The sequence below is a fragment of the Paroedura picta genome, chromosome 8, assembly GCF_049243985.1.
Source record: "Paroedura picta isolate Pp20150507F chromosome 8, Ppicta_v3.0, whole genome shotgun sequence".
Lineage (NCBI taxonomy): Eukaryota > Metazoa > Chordata > Lepidosauria > Squamata > Gekkonidae > Paroedura > Paroedura picta.
Window position 1 is genome coordinate 73506280 of NC_135376.1, and position 22223 is coordinate 73528502.

At 40.9% G+C, this 22223-nt stretch overlaps 1 protein-coding gene across 5 annotated transcripts in view; it reads left to right on the plus strand.

Annotated features, from left to right (window-relative positions):
- The window catches only part of PRKG1 (protein kinase cGMP-dependent 1), an 850812-nt gene that overhangs the window by 556201 nt on the left and 272388 nt on the right, over positions 1 to 22223 (plus strand). For all 5 annotated transcript variants that reach the window (XM_077350392.1, XM_077350391.1, XM_077350390.1 and 2 more), the window contains exon 4: positions 7210 to 7315. In XM_077350392.1, the coding sequence (XP_077206507.1) occupies positions 7210 to 7315 (106 nt within the window). The remainder of the gene's footprint in view (positions 1 to 7209; positions 7316 to 22223) is intronic.

Here is a 22223-nt window from a genome sequence, read left to right on the forward strand (position 1 = left end):
CAGCACAGCAAAGCATCGCGAAGCCAACAGGCACAATGTTTGCTCCCTCTGGGCCACCGTAGGATAAGTTCTGTCCACACAGGCCTGCCATGGGACAATAGAGTCCAGTAGCGCCTTTAAGACCAACAAAGATTTATTCAGGGCGTGAGCTTTCTAGTGCAAGCATTCTTCGTCAGACTAAGAACTCCGTACATGACTGTGGGAATATATAGCAAAAATTAATTCTGTTACATTAGTAAACTGTGTCACACATCCAAATACAGCCAATGATAATTCTTTGCCAAAACAGCCAATCAATCCCCTTGAAATTCAGTTGTTATTCACACAAACATGGGAGAAATAAAACTGTCTGTGAAAGTGATCAAAGGCTATCACATCCCCATATGTTGCTTGCCCCATCTGTTCCCATACCAGTGTGAAACATTATTATAAGGTAATTGCCAGTAACTATCATCCCAAGGCCAGGGAGTAAACTCAACATATCATAAAATTACCATTACTTTACAGTCACATTATCACAGTATCACAAATAAAATAAGTTGTGAGGAATATGGATACACAAGCTGAACAAGGTTAGTATGAATAGTAAGATAAAAAACCTTTATCTAACTATTTTTATCTCACTATTTTATTTATCTCACTATTCATGCTAACCTTGTCCCTGGACTCTCTTCCCAAGCACTTCTAGTGCATGCCTGGAATAAATTGTTATTGACCTTAAAGGTGCTATTGGACTCAGATTTTGTTGTGCTACTTCACACCCACTAGAATCTATCTTCTACTTATATCTTTTAGTCACACTGTATTGGCAAGCTGGAAAGGGGTGAAGGACAGGTGATCTGGTTGCCTTCTGCCGATCCTACAGGGGTCTGGACAGCTTGTTTTAAAGCCTACAGTCAGCACATAATGTCCTTCTGGGCTCCAGGAACAATGTGCAGCTTCTCAGAAATCCACCCAAAAAGAAATAAAGTGCAAAAAAAAATACAAATCCCCCCCAAAAGGGGGGATGCTATAAAATGCATCTACGTTATGGCATTACTGCCTAGCAACATGGAAGTGCCTTTAAAAAAAATGGGTACCATGAAAGGGTGGTTGTCTTAGATTAATTCTGATTTGCCTATGATATGCACATATAAACTGCAGGTTATAACTAGAAACCTGAGCTAGACACTTTTGCATGCCTCACACAAATCAGATCAGACTTAGGTATATTTATCTAACCCTGGTTAATCTGTATGTCTGAATGTACCCATAGTAGCAAGTTTAAGATCAGCAATTACAGTTGTAGCTGTGTCCCTTTATGTTACCAAATATTCAGTATGAAGTTCCATTACATTCCAAGTGAGATCATAATCTTTAGATAGAACTTGTCATCCTTGGTAGATCTAAGAAATTATTATTACTTGCCATGTATTAAGTTTTTTGTGCCTTACATTTATTGTGCTTGGTGTAGAGAGCCAGCTTGGTGTGGTGGTTAGAAGTACAGACTTCTAATCTGGCAAGCTGGGTTTGATTCCGAGCTCTTCCACATGCAGCCAGCTGGGTGACCTTGGGTTCCCCACAGCATTGATAAAGCTGTTTTGACTGAACAGTAATATCAGGGCTCTCTCAGCCTCACCCACCTCACAGGGTGTCTGTTGTGGGGAGAGGAAAGGGGAACGGGAATGTAAGCCACTTTGAGACTCCTTCCGGTAGAGAAAAGTGGTATATAAGAACCAATTCTTCTTCTTCTTGATTGATTACAGTCAGATCTAATTTACCTTTAATAAGTTCTTGCTATATTTGTTACATGGCATATCACAATAGAAAAGCAGAATCCTTGTTTTGTGTTGAAAACACACTAAATTAAATCCATAGGGCCCATTATTGTGAAAGACATGATGAACAGGTATGAACCTTGCAAAAGCCATAGAGCAGTAACCTTCAGAGATATCATATGCGATTGTGGGAGCAATATTTCAGAGTCTTTTGCTGATCTAAGAGGTATGAGTGACTGTTTGTAGCTTATCATTTCTCCCCCCTTGGAGTGCATTTCAGAGATATGCACTATCTTCACAGATGATTGATAAGAGTATGAATCTTACTGTAAAAATAAAATATACTCTCTGTCTAAACATTTAACAGCAATCATGCTAGATATACCTGACTGTTCATGGATATTTATGAGTCATAAGCAGGGACACACAAACCAGTACATTTTGAGTTCTTTTACATTTGATAATGTCTTAGGAGTCTGGAATTTTTTTTTTTTTTAAATCTAAATCCAGCTGTTCTTGCTAATTTTAAGTTTTAAGTCTGCATGGTGGATTGGGGGGTAAATGCAATCCACTATTGGAGGACCTTAAACTATTTCAAACTGATTATCACACTTAAACAATCATTCACACTCCTTGTTCTCCAGTTTTGCTGCCACAAGTAATACCTTGTTTTTTAACCCAGAAGAAATAGAAGCTTCCACATTTTGAACCTTCAGTACTTGTAATTCCTTTAGCCTAGTAAACCAGCTAATTATGGGATAGGGTTCATCAGGTATTTGAGCAAAACATTCCAGATTTTTCAGTAGAAAAAAACAACATAATGTTAAAAACAGTTTATTAAGAACTATCAGCAACCAGAAAAGAATGGGTAACTTTTTAAAAGAACCCTTTGTAAGCAATTTTAACAAATATCTCAGAGAGGGGGGGGGGGGAACAACTAACCTTTTTTAGAAACCTTCTTTATTCTTTATTTTTATTTTTATTCTTTAGATTTCTATCCTGCCACTTTCCAAGGACTCATGGCGGCTTACATATTAAATATGACTAAGACCTTTTCTGCACCACTACAGATGCAATGAGCCAAAAGCAGATCCATTTGACAAGCCAATTAGCCCTGCCACTTCCCATGTCCTCACGGGGGAAGATCTGATCTGCTCCAGATTTCTGCCTCCACATAGAGGCAGACAGGACAGGAAGGTTCCGCCATACTTCTTGATGGGGTGTGTTTGTGTTTTTTTTCTTCATGAAGGTGGGATTGCATAACAACACAATTCTACCTTCATCATGAAAATAAAAAAATTGCCTCAGTCAGCCCTGCGACACCACAAAATGCTGCAGAGCTGAGTGGGGCACTTTTTGTCCCTGCTGGGGTGGCATAGAAAGGGGAGGTCTACATGAGCCTGCTCCTGGGTAGGTCCCATTGTCCCCTGTGGCAGGCTGTGGGGCAGTGGTGGGCCTAATGTGTGCCAGGCCCAGGATGGGACCAGGCCAGTCCCAGTATTGTATGGAAGTGAGGATTAGCCCTGCTGACATAAGAGCACCTGCCCAGCCTTTTTCACCTCTGCAGAAAAGGTCTAAATCTCTCTATATTTCCGTAGAAAAATCAATAAACTAGCAAGCCTTTCTACCCTGAACTTTGGTAGAAAAATATTTTCCCTCCCTTCCTTAATCCAGGAAGATTGGTTAATTTATTTTGGCTGCAAATTGTCAATGGCTATCACTCAAGGACTACGGAATCTGATTCGAAGAGAGCTATCATATGTAAGGGAATCATGTGTCTCTTTCCTTGCTCTCACACAAATGTGTTAGGTGAGTCTAGTTAAAGAAACAGCAGGTTTAATAAAGAAACCAGTAGGTTTGACATATATGACAAACAGGATGAAGATAAGGAAAAGGATCTACCACAGCCTATTACATTAATTGTGATTTATTTATTGAAAACATTTTTGTGATGCCTTTATGAGGAACCACAAGGCAGTTTACATAAAAATATTAACCATGGAAGAAGCATCAACTTGACTTTGATAGCTCAGGCTAGCCCAAACTGATCATCATCATCATCATCATCAGAGTTAGTTTTTATACCGCACTTTTCTCAACCTCAAAGTGGCTTACAATTAATTGCCTTCCCTTCCTTTCCCCACAACAGGCACCCTGTGAGGTAGGTAGGGCTGAGAGAGCATTATCAGGATTGTGATGAGCCCAAGATCACTCATCTGGCTACATGTGGAGGAGTGGGTAATCAAACCTGGCTGCCAGCCAGATTATATTCCTTTTGATAAAGATTTAAACACTACTACCCACAAATTCTGTGTAAGAATTTGGGTTTTCATACCATTTGTTTCACTACCTTAGGGAAAGGTGGTATATAAATGTAACAAAATAAAAATAAATACATACTTATCCATGGTTCCTCTATATATTTGTGAAACAGCCTTGGGGGTGGAGCATGTCCAGCTGTCCAAGTTAGAATAGGGCCAATCAGCAAAGCTGCCCCTGCAGCTCCCGCCCTCTGCCCCTGGACTCTAGCCTCTTTGCTCTCAGACACATCTCAGTGCTTGGAGGTAAGGGGAGAGGGCAGGTAACAGGAGAGGGCCCTGGGTAAAGGGTCATGGTGGAGGGCCTGCTAACGAGAGCCGCTGGGCCTGCTAACGAGGACCTCCTGGCCTGCTGACTGCCTGCTAAGGATCTCTGTCCTGGGGCTGCTAATGAGCTGGCCAGCCGCCACCCAACTTACTTGATCCAGCTGTGAGCTGCTCTGGAGTCCGAGCGGCCCAAAGCCACCTTAAGATGCATGACTGGGGGGCAGGGGAGAGGACCCTTTCAAGGCCCATTCTTAGGAACGGGCTTTGAAGCTACTAATAAAATAAATACATACCTGAAGGTGTCCCACAAACACCTTTGCCTTCCTTTCCCCACAGTAAATGCTTTGTGCAGTTGGTGGATTTGAGAAAACTCTATGAGAACAGCTAAGAGAACCATGAATGTCTCAAGGTCATCCAGCTTGGGTGTATGTGGAAGAGTGGTTTAAATTGGGTTCTCAAAATTAGAGTCTGCTGCTCTTAACCACAACACCATACTGGCTTTCTTACATATTGTTGTGTTAATTGTTGTGGCTCTCTCCTGTGTGTTTTAGAAGGAAAAGATTATTGAGATGATAACACAGAAAAATTCAACATATTATCAGGCCTGTTTTCAAATCAACATGCTATATGTCACCACATTCATGATACTGCTTATAATATGGTTTTGTAGTTGAGGTTTACAGGTGGCCCTCAATGAGTTTTTCAAAGTGGGTGAATGCAGTTGAACATTTTCATTATTTGCAAGATTTTTAAAAACCCAGAAAAATGGCAAAAAAAACAAACACATGACAACCTTCAGTGGCAACATTGTAAGTGACTAGTTACTTCAGCTTAAAATGCATGACAGCCCCCTGCCCCCACTTCATTCTACATTCACTCGATCATTTTGCAGGCTACTCAGAGCTTTTGCTATTCAGCACCATGCAACTGACCATGCATTCATTCAGGGCACCGCAAATCCCAGTCGCATAAAGATAAATGACAGTCAAAACACCAAAATGCAGACAGCTTCCAAATTGCCAGTTGAGTAGGATCCTTTGAATTTTTGCTTTGCTTCATCTGGGAGTATCTGTGCCTGTTTCTAGTGAATTAACTAGAAGAAACATAAGGAAAAATTGTCTTCAACAGTGAAAAGGGCATAGGGCTTCTTTAGTCATCTCTTGCTGAGCTCTAAAGCTACTTTAGATTAACCCTTCTACTTGACTTTTCCTTGTTAGTTCCCTGGTGAAAACATCAATACTCTTTGTTGAAAGCTTTCAGTCCTCCATTATTGCATATGTGATGTGACAAAGAGAAACTATTCGCCTATGTTGTCATCAGTCATCCTGAGACCTATGGGAGAAGTCTTTCCCAGCATTGCTTACCTGATATTCTTCCTGCTGGAGATACTACCTAGGACCTTCTGCATGCCCTGCTGAGATATAATTCATTCCTGCAGTACTGCTGAATAATCTATAATCACCATTAACTTGGCATAACCTTTTTAAAAACCTCAACTGGAGACTCCATAACATCTACAGTTCTACAAGTTTTATTTTCCTGTTGGTAGCAAAGGATTACTTCAGGATTAATTAGGGTTAGAATAGTTCAAAAATGAATCAGGTATTGTGCGTGCAGACTTTGTATTTTCAGAATTTAATACTACTTTTGTGTAGTGCAGCAAACAACAAACTACCAGTTTTGTTTGGCTGAAGGCCTCTTTATTAGCAGTAACTGTAGGTCCGGAAACTTGGCTATTGGAATAAGTAACAGCAATACTTAACTAAGCTGTTATTAGAGCTCTAAAGTCAGGGTTATCCTGGCCTGGTTCTCAATGTCGTTAGCAGGTTCTGCACCAAGTCCTTCCTACTCTCCTGTTTACTCTGAGGTCTACCAAGTTAGCTTCTTAGAGGCAATATACAACAGGGTGGTCACCACCACCCCTAACCCAGTCATCATTTGTCATTTCTTCCCTGCTGACTGTGGTAGTTGCATCTGTTCAGTGGCATGGAAAAAGAGAGGGAGGAGCCTGAAAGGGGTGGAAGGAGGCCCGTTTTACTATATTGTTCTGGCCTCAACCTAAGGAAAAGTGCTATCAATGCGTTGCTGAACTGACAGCTCTTTCTTATTTATTTATTTATTTTATTATATTTATATAGTGATGCTGAATGGATAGCTCTTGGAAACTGCTTGATTTTCTTTCCCATTTTTCCATGGAATGTATATTTTTCATTTCTTCATGTTTATAGTTACAAAAATCATAGCCAAACACATCATCTAAAGCTGAATACAAGTAAAGTAATTTTAGCATTATTTCATGCATAGAAACTATTAAACTCTGAACTAGTAGTTTTATTTTTTTATAAGAATATTTTCTTCTATATGCATGGGCTTGCAAATATATTGCTTAAAATGTTGGAATACACATTTATTTATTATGTGGTTTACCAGCTAAGAGAGGTTTCCTACATGTGAGATCCAGCTGTTCTTTTCAACTAAGTTAGAAGGACTCTTTCTATTGGAGGGTGTCTTGATGAAATTAAGTCATAGGATCCAGTTTAACAGAATGAAGTTGTAGAATCCAGTCTGTAGTGACTAGACCAGCATTTGCCATTTGTCAACTTGCTAGTCGAACCTATTTATTAACAGACATTTTCCGTAGTGTATTTGCATGAGATCTTTGAATCAAAACTTCAATGATGAATAAAAGAACTGCATTGCCCAGACAAAATTATTTCTTTTGCACTTTTCCATTTTGTTTGCTTGAAAAAGATGATCATTCTCATGTTTTCTCATAATTTATTCCCTTCCTCTGCAATTCACGACGTTTTTTTCAAACTTAAATTTGCTAATTAAAATTTCCCCTTGTCTTGTGTTTTTTTTTCCAGCTCTCGTAAATGTGAAACTTTGGGCTATTGATCGGCAATGTTTTCAAACAATAATGATGAGGACTGGCCTCATCAAGCATACAGAGTATATGGAATTTTTAAAAAGGTATGGCACTTATTTATTTTTTGGAACACACTCAATTTGCTGCCCGCACTTCTTGGGGCTCTTCTTTTTCTTTTTTGTGAATGCAGCGTAATGAGCGTTCATCTCTCCTCATCACTTTTAATTTTGTGTTTTACCCATACGTAGGCCATAAGATTTTGGAGAAAGGAAAACAATAAATGAAGACCATAGTCTCATTACGGTTCACTTCTTCTCACTGTAATTGTTCATCTGCCTGGTTCTTTTGTAGGAAAATGGCACCTGCCATTATAATGATATAAAACATAGTACAGGTATAAAGAGCAAACATTTATCTGAATTAATCAAAGATCTTTTAGTTGAGAGAATATACATCAAAGAAGTAAAATAATCATCTCTCATGGAAATGGTACATAGACTAATCTACAAACTGTTCCACTTAAAGCACATTTTTGCACATCTTCCAAATAGAGGCAAATTATAAGGTTTAAGCGAAACAAAAGTGTTTTTGCTTCAGGCGCCTACAATATGGGTCATTTGACTCGGAGAAGAGAGGGATAATGAGATTCGTTTTCATCCTTTAAACTTGAATTTTAGCTCTCCAAATTTAGTCAAGTATTTCTGCTTTCCTGAAACATCGTAGAGCTGACAAAATGTGTTGCTGCATAATTCTACAATATTTAAGCCAATTAATGCACTAAGCAAATATTAGCTGTATTTTAATAAAAATAACGAAGAATACGGCGAAGATAAGAACTATGTGGCCCATGTTCAGATAAAAAAATGTGAAGAAAACCACAGAAGTCCACTGGGAAGCTATAAGCAACCACAAAAATCACTTGGTTGCTTAGCAACAGTGTTTCGGTTAGCCTCAAGGCCTACGCCTATTGAATCTCTTTTATTCCAGTAACAGATTTGTCACTGTATGTCAAAGCTATGAACAGAGATTTATGTTTTGTGAAGAAAGTATGGAGTAAATGTATTGATCCCATTCCCAATATAAAAATAATAAAGGTTTGATTAATTTGAAATAGTAAAATAATGAATCCACAAACAATAAATATACCTATAGCCTCATCCTATCCAAAGTTGCTGCAAGTTACTGGCGTATCCAGAACAAACATACACATGAAACTGCTTTATACTGAATCAGGCCACTGGTATTGTCTCCAGGGTCTTATGTCTTTCACATCACCTCTGTTCCTACCAGGGATCTTTTTTCCCCTCCTAACTGGAGATGCTCATGGATTATACCTAGGACCTTCTGCATGCTGGGCATACGCTGTACCACTGAGCTATGACCCCTGTGGCTATAACTAACATTATCATGAGCTCTTAGTCCCCCACACAAATACACACACCAGAATGTTACTAAGTTTTTTTCAGACCTAGAAATAGTATTTGGAATTGGTTGACCACCAGAAGTGAAACTGTCACCTAAGTAGCACAAAGGAAAACTCTATGAAATAACAACTATAAAAAAACTGGAAGAAATCCCCCCTGCCATAATATTTCCCTAAGAGATACATCAGCTACTCTGCAATAGCAGGCTACCAATAGCTCACAATACCTCTTGGAGACTCCTGAATTTGTCTATATAGCAAATGACTATGACATAAATCCTATTGAACTCAGTTTTTAGGATTACATTCCATGACTCCTCTCTTCCTTCCTTAATGCCAAATTGTCTGTAGACATAAATAAATGAACTGGACACAACTGAGGCCAGTTTCCTTCTCTGTACTCACCCATAAGTTTGTATAAGCTTCCAACAGGGGTTCAATGGAATGCTGGGTTCTGCGAGAGCTCCCAAGATTCTGCAGCCTTTCCCAGATTTTGGGTGGCTGCCTGCCATGGCATGTTTGGGTGGGGACTCAGGGGCTCATGTTCAATTGAGGCTGCAAGCTGTGAGTTGGAAAATGTCTGGAAATTTGGAGGTTGGAGCCTGAGGAGGGTGGGTATTGGAGAGGGAAGGACTTTAGTGGGATATAATGCTGGAGTCCACCTTCCAACGCAGCTCTTTTCTTCAATTGAATTGATCCCTGACTGGGAGATCACTGGTAATAGTTGGCACCTCTAACAATGAAGGTTGGCACCTCTAACAATGCAGTTATTACATCGAACAATGTAGGTGGGGATGGGGTGGGGTTACAGATTTATTTATTTATTTATTATTTATTTGATTTCTATACCGCCCTTCCATATGGCTGTAGGCGGTTTACATACAACATGGGGGATACATGGAATGAATTAATATGTAATATAAACAAATACAGCAACAACAATAATCTAAATCTGTGGTCCCCAACCCCCGGTCCGGGGACCGGTTGCGGGCCGTGGATCAGTCGGTACCAGGCCGCGGCTCCTCCTCATCCTCCTCCCCAGCTGCTGCCTCAAGGGCTGCCCTGCTACTCTGCCACCAGCTCACCTTTGGTGCTCACCAGCGGCCACCATGGCTGGGGCTCCCTCTCAGCATGGAACTGCGCAGCTGCTGCTGGCAGCGCCCTCCAGCGGGCGGTGGGAAGTCAGGGGTGCCGGTGGGAAAGCAAGTGGAGCAGGGGCTCAGGCAGCGGTGGTGATGTCCCTCAGCAAAAGACTACCCCCCCGGGCCTCGGTAAAATTGTCAAGCGTTGACCGGTCCCCGGTGATAAAAAGGTTGGGGATGACTGATCTAAATAACACAATTTCAGTGACCTAAAACAATATAACAGGAACAGAACTTAGCTAAGGTCCTTAGAGAGGACTGACTGGTTCAGGCCACAGAGAGGATGTCTGAGGGGCCTGTTGTCAGTCTCAGGAAAATGCCTGGTGGAGGAGCTCCCTTTTGCAGGCCCTGCAGAATTTTGAGAGTTTGGACAGGGCCCTGATCTCTTCAGGGAACTCATTCCACCAGGTGGGGGCCAGGACAGAAAAAGCTCTGGCCCTCGTGGAGGACTGACCTGCTGTCAATTCCGGTCTTGCAGGAGAGGAGAGGCCTGGTGACATCATTTCCTGTGATATGGGAGTGACATGGTCATGCCCAGTGGGAGTGTCTGGGTGACATCACTTCTGGGAGCGTGGCAGGGATTTGTGACCAACTTCCGGGGTTCCTTTAAGCCTGAAAAATATTTTAGGGGTTCCTCCGTAGTCAAAAGGCCGGAAAAGGCTACCCTATAACATTATATTCCACTGAGATCCCTCCCCCTCCCAAACCCCACCCTCGCAAGGGCCCACCTCTAGGAATTTCACAGCTTTAGCAGTAGCAATGAGTGTGTTATGCACATTTTACAGTTAGCCATTTACATAGGTTGTCTTTTCTAACTAAATGGGTGTAGAATCATAGAATCATCGAGTTGGAAGGGACCTCCTGGGTCATCTTGTCCAACCCCCTGCACTCTGCAGGAAACTTACAACCCTATCACTCAGTGTTATTGTGTACAAATATTACAAGCAGCAGAGTTCATTTCCATAATTATGAAGCTCATTTTATTTTCTCTAGCTCTATATCAGATGAAAAGATATTTAGCTCCAATTCTGAACACAGAGAAGAAAATTTGACTAGATATATAGTGCAAAACAAGTAGAAACTGAATATTATAAAGGAGATGGAAAATCTAAATCCTTATTTTATTAAATTTACTAGTCTAAAAACATTTTGGATTTTCCCAGTTGTATTGTGAACTGTGTTCCCCAAGATGTGTATAATTTTTTTCCTTTTTCATTATTGTCTAAATCCTTCACTATTTGTAAGCACTGTCTCCACAATAAATCTGTCACAGCAGGTTGCCTTGCACAATTCTAAGCTATTACAGGGAGTGACAAAGAGTCGTGACTAGAGTAGAAATGTTTCCGCTTGAATGAAATCTCAGGGGACCTTAACAAAGAAATGTGGACTTTAGTTTGGTGCTGAAATCCACAGACTGACTTTTCAGCCATACCATATAAGTAAAATTATTCTTATTCTGAACTAGATATTTTTGTGTGTGAAAAACTGAACTACAAAAGCATGGTGAAATGACTTGATTTATTGTGAGGTGGAACATAGTAAGTTGTGGGAATTCAAGCAAGTTCATTCATAATTTTCATAGTAAAATTTAGATAACAGTGAAACAGTTGTTCTAGAATAAATTTTTAAGATGACTTTCCTTGAATGTGAGTTTCTGAGGCCTCTAAAATCTGTCAATTGGTGACCTTTTTACACAACTTCCTATTAGGCCAACAGCAGGTGACATGATGAAATATGTTTTCCATACATATTTGTCTAGGAAATGAGATATCAGGGAGAATTCTTGTGCTTATATAATTCAGATCACCACCTTTGGTCTGACATAATACAACCCTGAAGATGTTTCAGAGAGAAATAGGTTTACAGGGTGAGTATTTACTTGGATTTTTATCCCACCCTTCCTCCAAGAAGTTGAAGAATGTGTATAAGGAACCACTTCTTTATTATCACATCAGCTCTATGAATTAGATGGACAGAAAGAAAGAGGCTGGGCCAAACTTGTGTTCAGGTTCCAACCGTGCCATGGATGGCCTTTAGGCCTAGTTTGACATTCCTACCACAACACTATATTTGCTCTAGATTTTTGCCTGTTATCCAGCCAGGACTCAGGCAACCTTGTGAAAATGTGGAGCTTGAATCTTCAGGAAGTATATGGATAGAGTATAAGACAGCACAGATTTTAATTCACAGCAGCCTCTGGAATCTTGACTAGGATTTACGAAGTTCTTGAAAATGTGTTTGCTCAAAAAGCTCTCTGTGGGTTAGAATAAAACATACCTCGAAACTTATCAACCTGAATTTGTGCATAATCCTAGCTCATAGTGCTGCAGGTTCACATTTGTAATATAATGCACAATAGAGAAGGAGGGAGCCAGTGGAACAGAGAAGAGCACAATGGAGCCAGTGTGGTATAGTGGTTAGAATATATCTCAGAGACTCATATTCCAATACCCATTCAGTGTCTCATACTAAACAAGTAGAACCAAAAGCACTCTTGGAAGGAAAGTCAGGGAGCAATTGGGGGATTATGTGCACAGTTTCAAAGACCTTTATGATACAATCCTAAGAATGCTTTCTTGGGAGAGAGCTCCAGGGAATAAAATGGAGCTTATTGCTGAACAGATATACTCCCTTCTGTTCTTAATATTCAGTAGCGGTATTTGGAATGGTAATGTGTTGGTGTCTATTTCTCAGCCTCCATTATGACATCCCGTTATTTTCTTGCTTCTTATTTCTGGTCATTGCTTGGGGTGTGTGCAGGGAAGACATGAGGTGCCTGAATACACTGATTAAGTTATTACCTTGCCTTTGTGTTGTGCAATCAACTGCTGATAATTACTTTTGTTGAGCTTGATTTCTATCCCTCTCTAAAAGAGAAAAGATGATCTCTGTGGAATCAAAGTTCATTGTTTAGAAAAGATCTCAGGATGCCAGTTGTTTTCAAGTTGTTTCATACAATGTTTCATACAAGTGAAAGTGTCTTCTATCAGAATGTCAGATAAAATAAGTTAATCAGTAGCTTTAATGGCAAGCCACAGAGAAAATCAATATTTCAGTAACATACTTGTTCCTCTAATGCAAACTACAATTACCACAGACTACAATTATCCTTGCCATGATGTAGTCCATGGACATCTGGAGAGCCACGGTTTTGGCCACCTGAGTTCTAGCACATTCCTTTCCCTCTCTCAGGGCCAACCTACACATTAGTGTTTTTAAAGAGTTAGGTCTACGGGGTATTCTTGTGTACACTGGGCAGCCAAAATAGTGAACTCACCACCACCAGCATTGTTTCCAAACAGGAAAATGGCTTGGAGGCCAGGGAAAACAGTGCCATTCTGAACCATAACAAACCTATGAGGTAGGCTAAGCTGAGAGAGTGTGACTGGGCCAAAGTCACCCAGTGAACTTTTATGGCAGAGTGGGGATTGGAATCCCAGATCCTAGTGCAACACTCTCTCATTATATTGTGCCTCATGGACGCATCTTGGAAATTTACACTTTCCTTCTCTTTAAGTTTATGAAATACTTTGGAAGTTTCACTTGAAAACCAAACCAGAATAAAAGTGGGGTTTAAATCACATGTTTGGCTGTACATGAGCTGAGTGCAAGGTGAAAATTATTCTGCACATGTATAAAGAAAAATCAGGTACCCTGCCCATGGTTTTATTTGTGATCAGGGCTTTTGTTTGCTTTAGTCAAGATATAATAGAACATCTGCCTCTGTACTGACTGGCTTGTACTGACTGCATTCCCTTGTTCTAACCAAGTTTTGCAAAGTCATGCAAATGGTGAGGGGAGTCCTAGTTAATGGACATAATGATGCAGAAATAGCAGTCTACCCAGTTGAAAGCAAAGAGAGAGAGAGAGAGAGAGTTGATCACATTGAATGAGTAGCATGCATGTTTGAAAAGGGCCTGCATGTTTGTTCTGAGAGCTCCAGCATTTGAAATCTCTCTGGAGTTAAGGAAGTCCTGACCTCCTTGTGCAAAGCTACCTGTTGCTCTAAGGGCAGCTTCTTGTCTGATACTTTTCCAAGTAGGGGTATTGGAAACATGTTAAGAACAAGAAGAGCACTGCTGGATCAGACCAATGGCCCATCTAGTACACCATCCTGTTTTACATTTAACCTCCACATAGGGCCTGGAGATTACAAGGAATTACAACTGATCTCCAGACCACAGAGATCAGTTCCTCTGGAGAAAAATAGATGCTTTGGATGGAGAGCTCCATGACATTATGCCTGCTAAAGTCCTTCCCCTCCCAAATTCTGCCACCCCAGGCTCCTCCCAGAATACTCCTAGGAGTTTCCCAATCCAGAGTAGGCATCCCTTTTTACACAGGACCCAACCGGTTGCCCTAGATTGCCAACAAACAGGGCACAGAGGTCAAGGCCTTCCCCTGATGTTGCCCTCTTGCACTGGGTTTCAGAGGTTTACTCTCAGGTACGCAGTGTAAACATTTCTTTCAGTATAGGAATTTGCATGTCTTAATAGGGCAGTTTTCATGCTATACATCGGGAGACAATGCACACTTTTTCTTACATGGATGATATTTCTTTACAGGAAAAAAAGTCACACTTGAAGTGGTTCCTAGGGAGAACATATGGCCCAAGTTTTAGAAGAGCAGCTGGTCCTTCCATCCTCCTGTTCCATTCTACACTATTACTTTAAGTGCAGCTGGAAGTCAGGACGCATGAGGGTTATTCTTGAAGGAGGCTTGCTAGTAAAGAACTGAAAGTAATAAGGTGGATTTTTCACTAAAACTCAGCGTGCAGTCAGGCAGCAGAGCAGAACCAAGTGAATGCGCCAAAAGAATCAAGCTGTCATTTTCACACTGCTCATCTCGAGATTCTCCCCCCTTGGGTCAGTTGCCTTTTAAGAAGAATTCTGCAGAGGGTTGAGATGGTGTTTGTACAGTTTTCACATTGTGTGAGAAAGTTTCATTCACATCCTCAGGTAGGGAAGCAGCGAGCAATGCTAAATAAAATAAGTAAGGTGGCTTATGTTGTACTTCTGTGTACATGAGCCAGTTAATCTAGACTGAATTTTTCTCAAGAGTGTCTCCTGTATTTCTAATATGACTCCAGAAAAAGAGGACAGAAGAAGTGTTAAGGAGTGTTTGTGCCTTTTCTGTCACATTTTAAAAATGGATCACTGGTTTTGCACAGGAGGAAATTTGAATAATGGAAGCTAACAACTTTTCCTTAACAAGTCTTTAGGGATTTATATAACATACCTTAGGCCTACTTACAGGTGGTAAAGTGATTTTAAATTAGGTATTCACTGTATTCAACATTTTTGATTAGAAGAGTATCCACTGGTTTGGTATTCTCATTATAAAGTTCAGGAACATCTATGAAACACTCAATTTAATGCTAATGGAAGCTACAGTTGAAGAATCCATGCATATCAATAAGAGATTATACTGGAAGTTTGATGTGATTCAGTGGGAAAGTCTGTTATGTTCAGAGTTAAGCAAAGAATAGAACCATTTCAGTAGCAAAAAAAGAAAAACAGATGAGCAGCCTCGTGCTCCACTTGCCCCTCCCCTGGCTTGCTCTGGCTATAGCATCAGGAGACAAAAGGAAGGAAATAAAATGCTCTCCAGCTTTGTGCTCCTTCAATGCTAGCTGGAGCTTCTCATGACCCCCACTTCTCCACACACACACACACTAGCTTTTCCAGTCATGCAGGAAGGAGAGAGGAGACTAATAATTGGAATGGTTAAAGTGCAGAATATCTTAGTGAGACTTATTTTGAGTCAGGAAAAAGGAAGGTTGCAGTTCTGTTGGAAGATTCATGTACAGATCTATCAGAATTCAGCAGGATCAACAGTGAAAAAAATATGTGAGTGCAGATTCAGCCCTGGAAGGGATTCCTGAGGGTTTCACATTAGCTGGACTAGGAAGTAGGAATACTCCTTTCACAGCAAGAATTCTTCTCCCACATCTTAGTGTTCAACCCAGTGTCCAGATATGAACAGAGGTGGTTTTCCATTGCCTGCCACTTTGTAGCAACCCTGAACTTCCTTGTTGCTCTCCCATCCAAGTATTAACCAGGGCCAGACTTGCTTAGCTTCCAAGATGCCCTAAGCCAACAAGATCAGGGTAATCCACAAGATGTGGTGAAATAGTCACCCTTTGATATATAGACCCTGTTCCATTTTGCTATCTGTCAGGAGCTGACTTGAACGCTCAGCTGCCAGAGCTGAGAACAATTGTGACCCAGATTCACCCATGGGAGAACCATTCAGGGCATCCGAGTACCAATAGCCTTCCAAGGTCTCTGCCTGGCACAGGCAACCCACTTGACTTTCCCAATGCACAAAGGGGCTTTTCTCTCCCTCTGTCCATTCACCCATTACCACCATCAAGTGTTTTTAGGACTTGCCTGCTGAGAGGGCTAGGGCTCCCAATGTTGCTGTCATAAAGCTTCACATTGTCCCAGCAACTCCCAGTACCCAGAGTCTGCTTAACATAGGGACAGTTTACTGTCTTGTGTGCCACTGGGGGAGTAGCCACATGCCAAAGGACTGCCCCTTCCTTTCTTCCTGGCGTTGCTTTTAAAATACCATGACTGCAATATTGGAGGTCTTTGTGGTACAGAGAACTGCTGCCAGCCTTGAGTCTCAGAAAGAAAGATGGACTATAAATAACCAAATAATAATAATAATTGGTAATGGTACACAAATGGCACATAACACCATCCATTACTTCCTCAAAGGGAATAGAATAGAGGCTGGACTCTAACCATGAATTACAAGCCAGTCTAGTAAGACTGCCAAGTTTTAGTAAGCTTCCAAATAAGGTTTAGGCTCTGGGTTGATCTAAATATTCTTCTAGTGCTTAACCTTAACCATACTTCTTTAGCCTTTTTACAGTGACAGAAATGGATAATGTAAGATTCCATTCTTATCATTATTGTTACCTGACAATTGTATGTCTGTATGTATGTTTTACAGACCCCAAAGAGCCTTACGCTCTAGCAATTCTAACTTCCTGGTGATCTTTGGCCCCAGGGAAGCTCACTTGGCCTCAACCAGTGCCAGAACTTTCTCCATCCTGGCCCCCATCTTGTGGAACGAGCTCCCAAAGGAGATCAGGGCCCTGATGGAACTTGAACAGTTCCACAGGGCCTGCAAAAGGGAGCTCCTCCACCAGGCATTTGGTTGAGGTCGACTTGAACCACCGCTTCCCCAGGGCCCTCCCCCTTGAGCCTCCCTCCTATGGCACCCACCATAATTTTGCCCAACCATATCAGTAGGAGTTACTTTAATGTTTAATTCTTCAACGGTTCCATGTTACTTGTTGTTTCACTTCATTCATTATTGTTAATCTAATTTATCTGTATTGTTTCTGTTCTGTTTTATGTGAACTGCCCTGAGCCTTCGGGGAGGGTGGTATACAAATATAATAAAAAAATTTTATTTTTTTTTAGATTTATATACCATCCTCCGTATGTATGTATGTATGTATGTATGTATGTATGTATGTATGTATGTATGTATGTATGTATGTATGTGCAACAAAGGCCATAGGTGGTATCTGGTAATTAGCACTGTAGTTATTTAGTTTCTGCTATAAGCACAATTGAATCCTTTCCTTTAATTCTTGTTGCCACAGCCTTTTCTTGGCACACTTTTTCTGCTACTGTTACAGGATTCTTATGTGTCTTCACACATTTTCCTGATTGCTAAAAAGAAAAGGAATATATAGTGTATAAACCCTCTGACCAGGCCATTTATAAGTGAGATCTGTGACTCAGCAGCAAATTATTCAGACAAAGGCAGGTGGATGATGGTTCGTGTTCTCCCCGATGTCCATCTGTGGGGCAATTTGAGGCCTTACTGAAATGATGAATTGATATGTCTGGTAGGTTACAGCTTGTTAGACAGAGCTGTGTATATAAATGAAATCTACAGACTGTGCAACAAAGGCCACAGGTGGTAGCTGGTAATAAGGCATCTGTGGATGTTAAAGATTTCAAGTATTTGACTTTTCTTTAATGTCCTTTTCAATACAACCTGGAGTTTTCTTGCCGAGATAAGGTCTAATTTGCCAGGAGGACTGTTGTGTTAGTAGACGGTCTTTACATTTCAAAGGAAAACAAACCAAAACCTTTTCAGTAAGTGTTCTTTCACCAGATTTGTTCTTGTTGCTTCTAAGAAAAGAAGAAAACAGCATTTTGCTGCACAAAAAGGGGGAAGTATTTGGTTCGATTTCAATGCACTTATCTCATACTTAGTCGCTTTATAAAATGTTATAAACATGATCTGCAATCCAGTGGAGTGGTGGACATGTACAGAAGACAATAATGTGCACCCAGCAAGGTTTTTTTTCTGTTGTTTTTCAGCATCATAGTTCCAATACCAATCACCTACAATACCAAACAGTGGTGAGACTCTTTAGCTATGAAGGCTGGAGTCACATTTCTTACAGAGCTACTTGTCACCTGGATCCCTGTCCATCATGGTTGCTCCGGTTGGGTGGTCAATGGAGAGGAGGCCCTTTGAGGGATATTGTCAACCTCTCCTTGTCATCTGGAAAGTTCCCTGAAGGGCTTAAGGAGGCAATGGTTCACCCTCTTCTTAGAAAAGCATTACTGGACCTGCAAGACCCTGCCAGCTATTGCCCGGTCTTGCATTTGGTGTTTCTGGGTAAGGTGATTGAAAGGGCCACTGTGGACAGCTCCTGGCATTCTTGGAGGAAACTTCAGCCCTGGACCCATACCACCACACTGGTAACCTAGATGGATTATCTCTAGTGCCAGCTGGATTGGGACAGTTCAGCTATCCTCATGCTTTTAGATCTGTTGGCCACATTTATGTGGTTGGCCATGAGTTGTTGGCATACTGCCTCGCCTTACAGAGAGTCATCTCCTTTCTCCAGAACCAGACACAGAGGGTGGCAATGGGGGAAGAGTTGTTGTCCCCCATTTGTGCTCCCCTGTTGGGTGCCGCTTTTCAGCATTTACATGCATCCTCTGGCACAGCCAGTCCAGGGCTTTGGGCTGGGATATCACCAGTATGTGAATGACACCCAGTTGTATCTCCTGATGAACAGCCAGCTGAACTCCTCCCCGGAAACATTTGTTTGGAAGTGTTGTCTAGATGGCTCAGGCAAAGTCGGCTGAACTCAACCCCTCCAAGATGGAGGTCCTGTGGCTGGGTAGAAAGGGGCAGGACCAGGCAGTATGTCTTCTCTTCCTGGAGGGGGTGCAGCTTATGGCTTTACCTACAGCCAAGAATTTGAGGGTGATCTTGGATGCTTCCTTGTCTATGGAGACTCAGATCACAAGGGTAGCCCAAGTGGCATTTTGCCCTTTTGGTCCCGGCTTCGACCTGGTGGAACAAGCTCCAAGAAGAGCAGAGTACCCTGACAGAGCTCTCACAGTTATGTAGGGCCTGCAAAATGGAGCTCTTCCAGTAGGCATTTGGTTGAGACCAGGCCATGAAGATCGGGTCCCTCCTGGTATAGGCCCCCATTAGCCGGACATTGCCAGGACATCACCCCTGGGGTGGTGGTGGCTGTTACTACAGGAAATGGATGGGTAAAAGGAGGAGGTTTATAGATTGGTTTTAGCCACCAGTTTGTTGTATTGTTATGTATTTTATATGGGTTTTAAGAGTTTGATATAAACCACCACGAGCCAGCAAGGTCCGGGAGTGTCAGTTAATAAGTACACATGGAAAGGAAAGAAAGAAAGAAAGAAAGAAAGAAAGAAAGAAAGAAAGAAAGAAAGAAAGAAAGAAAGAAAGAAAGAAAGAAAGAAAGAAAGAAAGAAAGAAAGAAATGTCCATAACTGTTCTTGAATTAGTGCCCAGCCAGATCAGAAGCAATTTATAATTTTAGAAGCCCATTGGTGTGTTCCTATTAAGACTTAATAACAACTTTTGATTAGTAGTGAAAGTCCATTTATTACTGTGAAAGCCATGTTCATGTTTGTAAAGGACTGACTGTTTTGTGGTGTGTGATTGGGACAGAAAGAAACTAAATTTTGCTTGTTTTAGTATGTGGAAGACATATTGCCCTTTTAAAAGAGCTTCCCTACCTCTAATGTTCTAATGTCAGCCACCAGGTTCTTCTTTAGGGTTTCTTGACCACAGGAAAATATCAAGCTTTCTTTTTCCCCATGAATAGTAGGTGCTCATGATAGTTTTGTATATTTATGCATTATGGAAAGTCACAGGTGTAAGCAATTAGCATAGAACACAGATGTGCCAATTTACCTGTAAATTGACATTCTTGGACAGCTTTTGATGAGCATTCAGATTGCCTTTCTTCCTTCAAAAGGCATCTGGCCAATTCTAAACCATCTGGACCTGGAAACTTTCTGGAATGTCTGCTTCCACATGAAGCTCTCCAGTCACTGAAGATGAACTAAGGAGCTCTTGCTGACTTTTCCACATGTCCAAAATGTCTGGTGGGAGTATCACAATAAGAAAGCATATCAGCTGCCTGATTATGCTCCTTACACAACTGAAGCCTGAAGCAAAATTACATCCTTCTAAGTCCATTGGACTTCCACTTCCATCTTGTGCAGAACTATGTTCCGTCCAGCATCCTGTCTCAAACAGTGGCCATCAGTTCCTCTGGATGGCTAACAGGGCACAGAGGCTTAAACCTTCCTCTGATGTTGCCTCCTGCCTCTGGTATTTAAAAGTTTCAATGTGAAAGTTCCCTTTAGTCATCATAGCCAGTCGTCCCTGCCAGACCTATTATCCATGAAACTAATATATCTATGCCTATGGCCATCATTACCCACCCACCCCCTGGCATCAAAATCCACAATTGATCACTCACCATGTAAAGCAGTATTCTCTTTTGTCTGCCCTGAATCTACTGCCCATAGGCTACAGTGGATACGTTTGAGTTTTAGTATTTGGGGAGTTTATCAGCTTTCTCTGCCCTGTAATTTTATAATCTTCTACTATATCCCCCTTCAGTTGTCTCTTCTCTAAACTGAGAAGTCCCAGATTCTTCAGCCTTTCATCTTAGCAAAGGTGCTCCAACCACTAATCATCTTAGTTGCCTTCTGTATTTTTGCAGCTCTGTGATGTCCTTTTTGGGATACAATGGGAGAACTGCATGCAGGATTCCAAATGTGGCCACACCTTAGATCTATACAGAGGCACTCGTCTAACTCCATTGAAACTATTGGACTGAGAACAGTATAAGTCTACTAGGATTTTACTGTTAAGCTGCAATGTTAAGAGCCCTTTCCTGAGAGCAAGCACCATTGAATAAATTAGGTTTACTTCTGAATAGACCTGTTTAGGAAACATCTTGCAAATATTTCCTGTTCAATCAAAATTTTCAACAATTGAGAGGCTATTAATGATGAGTTCTGATAATTATAGCTTAATAGTTTTCTGGTCCATTTACTTTGACTAGTTGTTTCAATCTTTAAAGTCTTCCATTTGACATTGCTTTGAGTACAGTTTAATAGAAGCACAGCAGATAATTTTTATAAATAAATTAATACATAAAAATCATCATATATCATAATGTCTTTTATCAAATTACATGCATTATTCTTAGAGACCAACTATGGAATTTAGCATCCCCTGGACAAAGCCAAATAGAAAACTTAGCAACAGCTGTTAATTTATAAAGCTGTACATTTCTTTAAAGGCAGGGTCATATCAAAGCCAAATCTGCTTTGAAAAAAATAATGAACAGATGCAACAGGTGACCATTGGGTGGACCGATGGAGGGTAGCGTACAATTAGGTGGCAATTTTTGCTAAATCATATCGGGATTTCTTATGTTCAGGTATATTGTCAGATATCAGGAAAAAAAACCTGCAAGCAATTGAGTGACCTGTCTTGTGCTATAAAGAAGAAAGATGAGGTCACTGTTCTGGCTGTCAAAGATTTGGGGATTTGCTCTCAGGTTTTTCTATTTCTTTTAGATGTATGGCTGCAAACTTTTATAAGCAGTTGTTTCTTGATTTTGATCCCCAAGCATTTTCTTCCAGCATTCAAGCATGACTTCTATTTTCCTTTTAGCAGCAATAGCATGCCTGGAATACCTGACCTTTCAATGCTGAACATTTAGATATGCTTCAGATATATATTCTAAATGTCATGGGTTACAGACAGTCCATTAATAAGCGTTAGTGCCCCCCCCCCCTTGATGATCATTGACTAAGAAACCAACATGCCAAGCACTTCACTGGTGTCTTTCTTGTATAGATTCCAAAAATGGCAAGATGGAAACAAAGCTGTATGCATCAGCAAACTAACTAATTCAGATTAAATGTACTTATTGAATAGTGGGTTCAATTAGGCATGGAATCTTTTGTGAAGTGAAACCTCAATTCTTTGTTTAGATCACATTAGGAAACTAGAGAACAACAGCCCAACGCCCAAACTTTTATAAAGCCCAGAGTTCCTGCCATAGCCTGTGGCTCTAACTGGACCATTTGGACGATCCAGCCACAG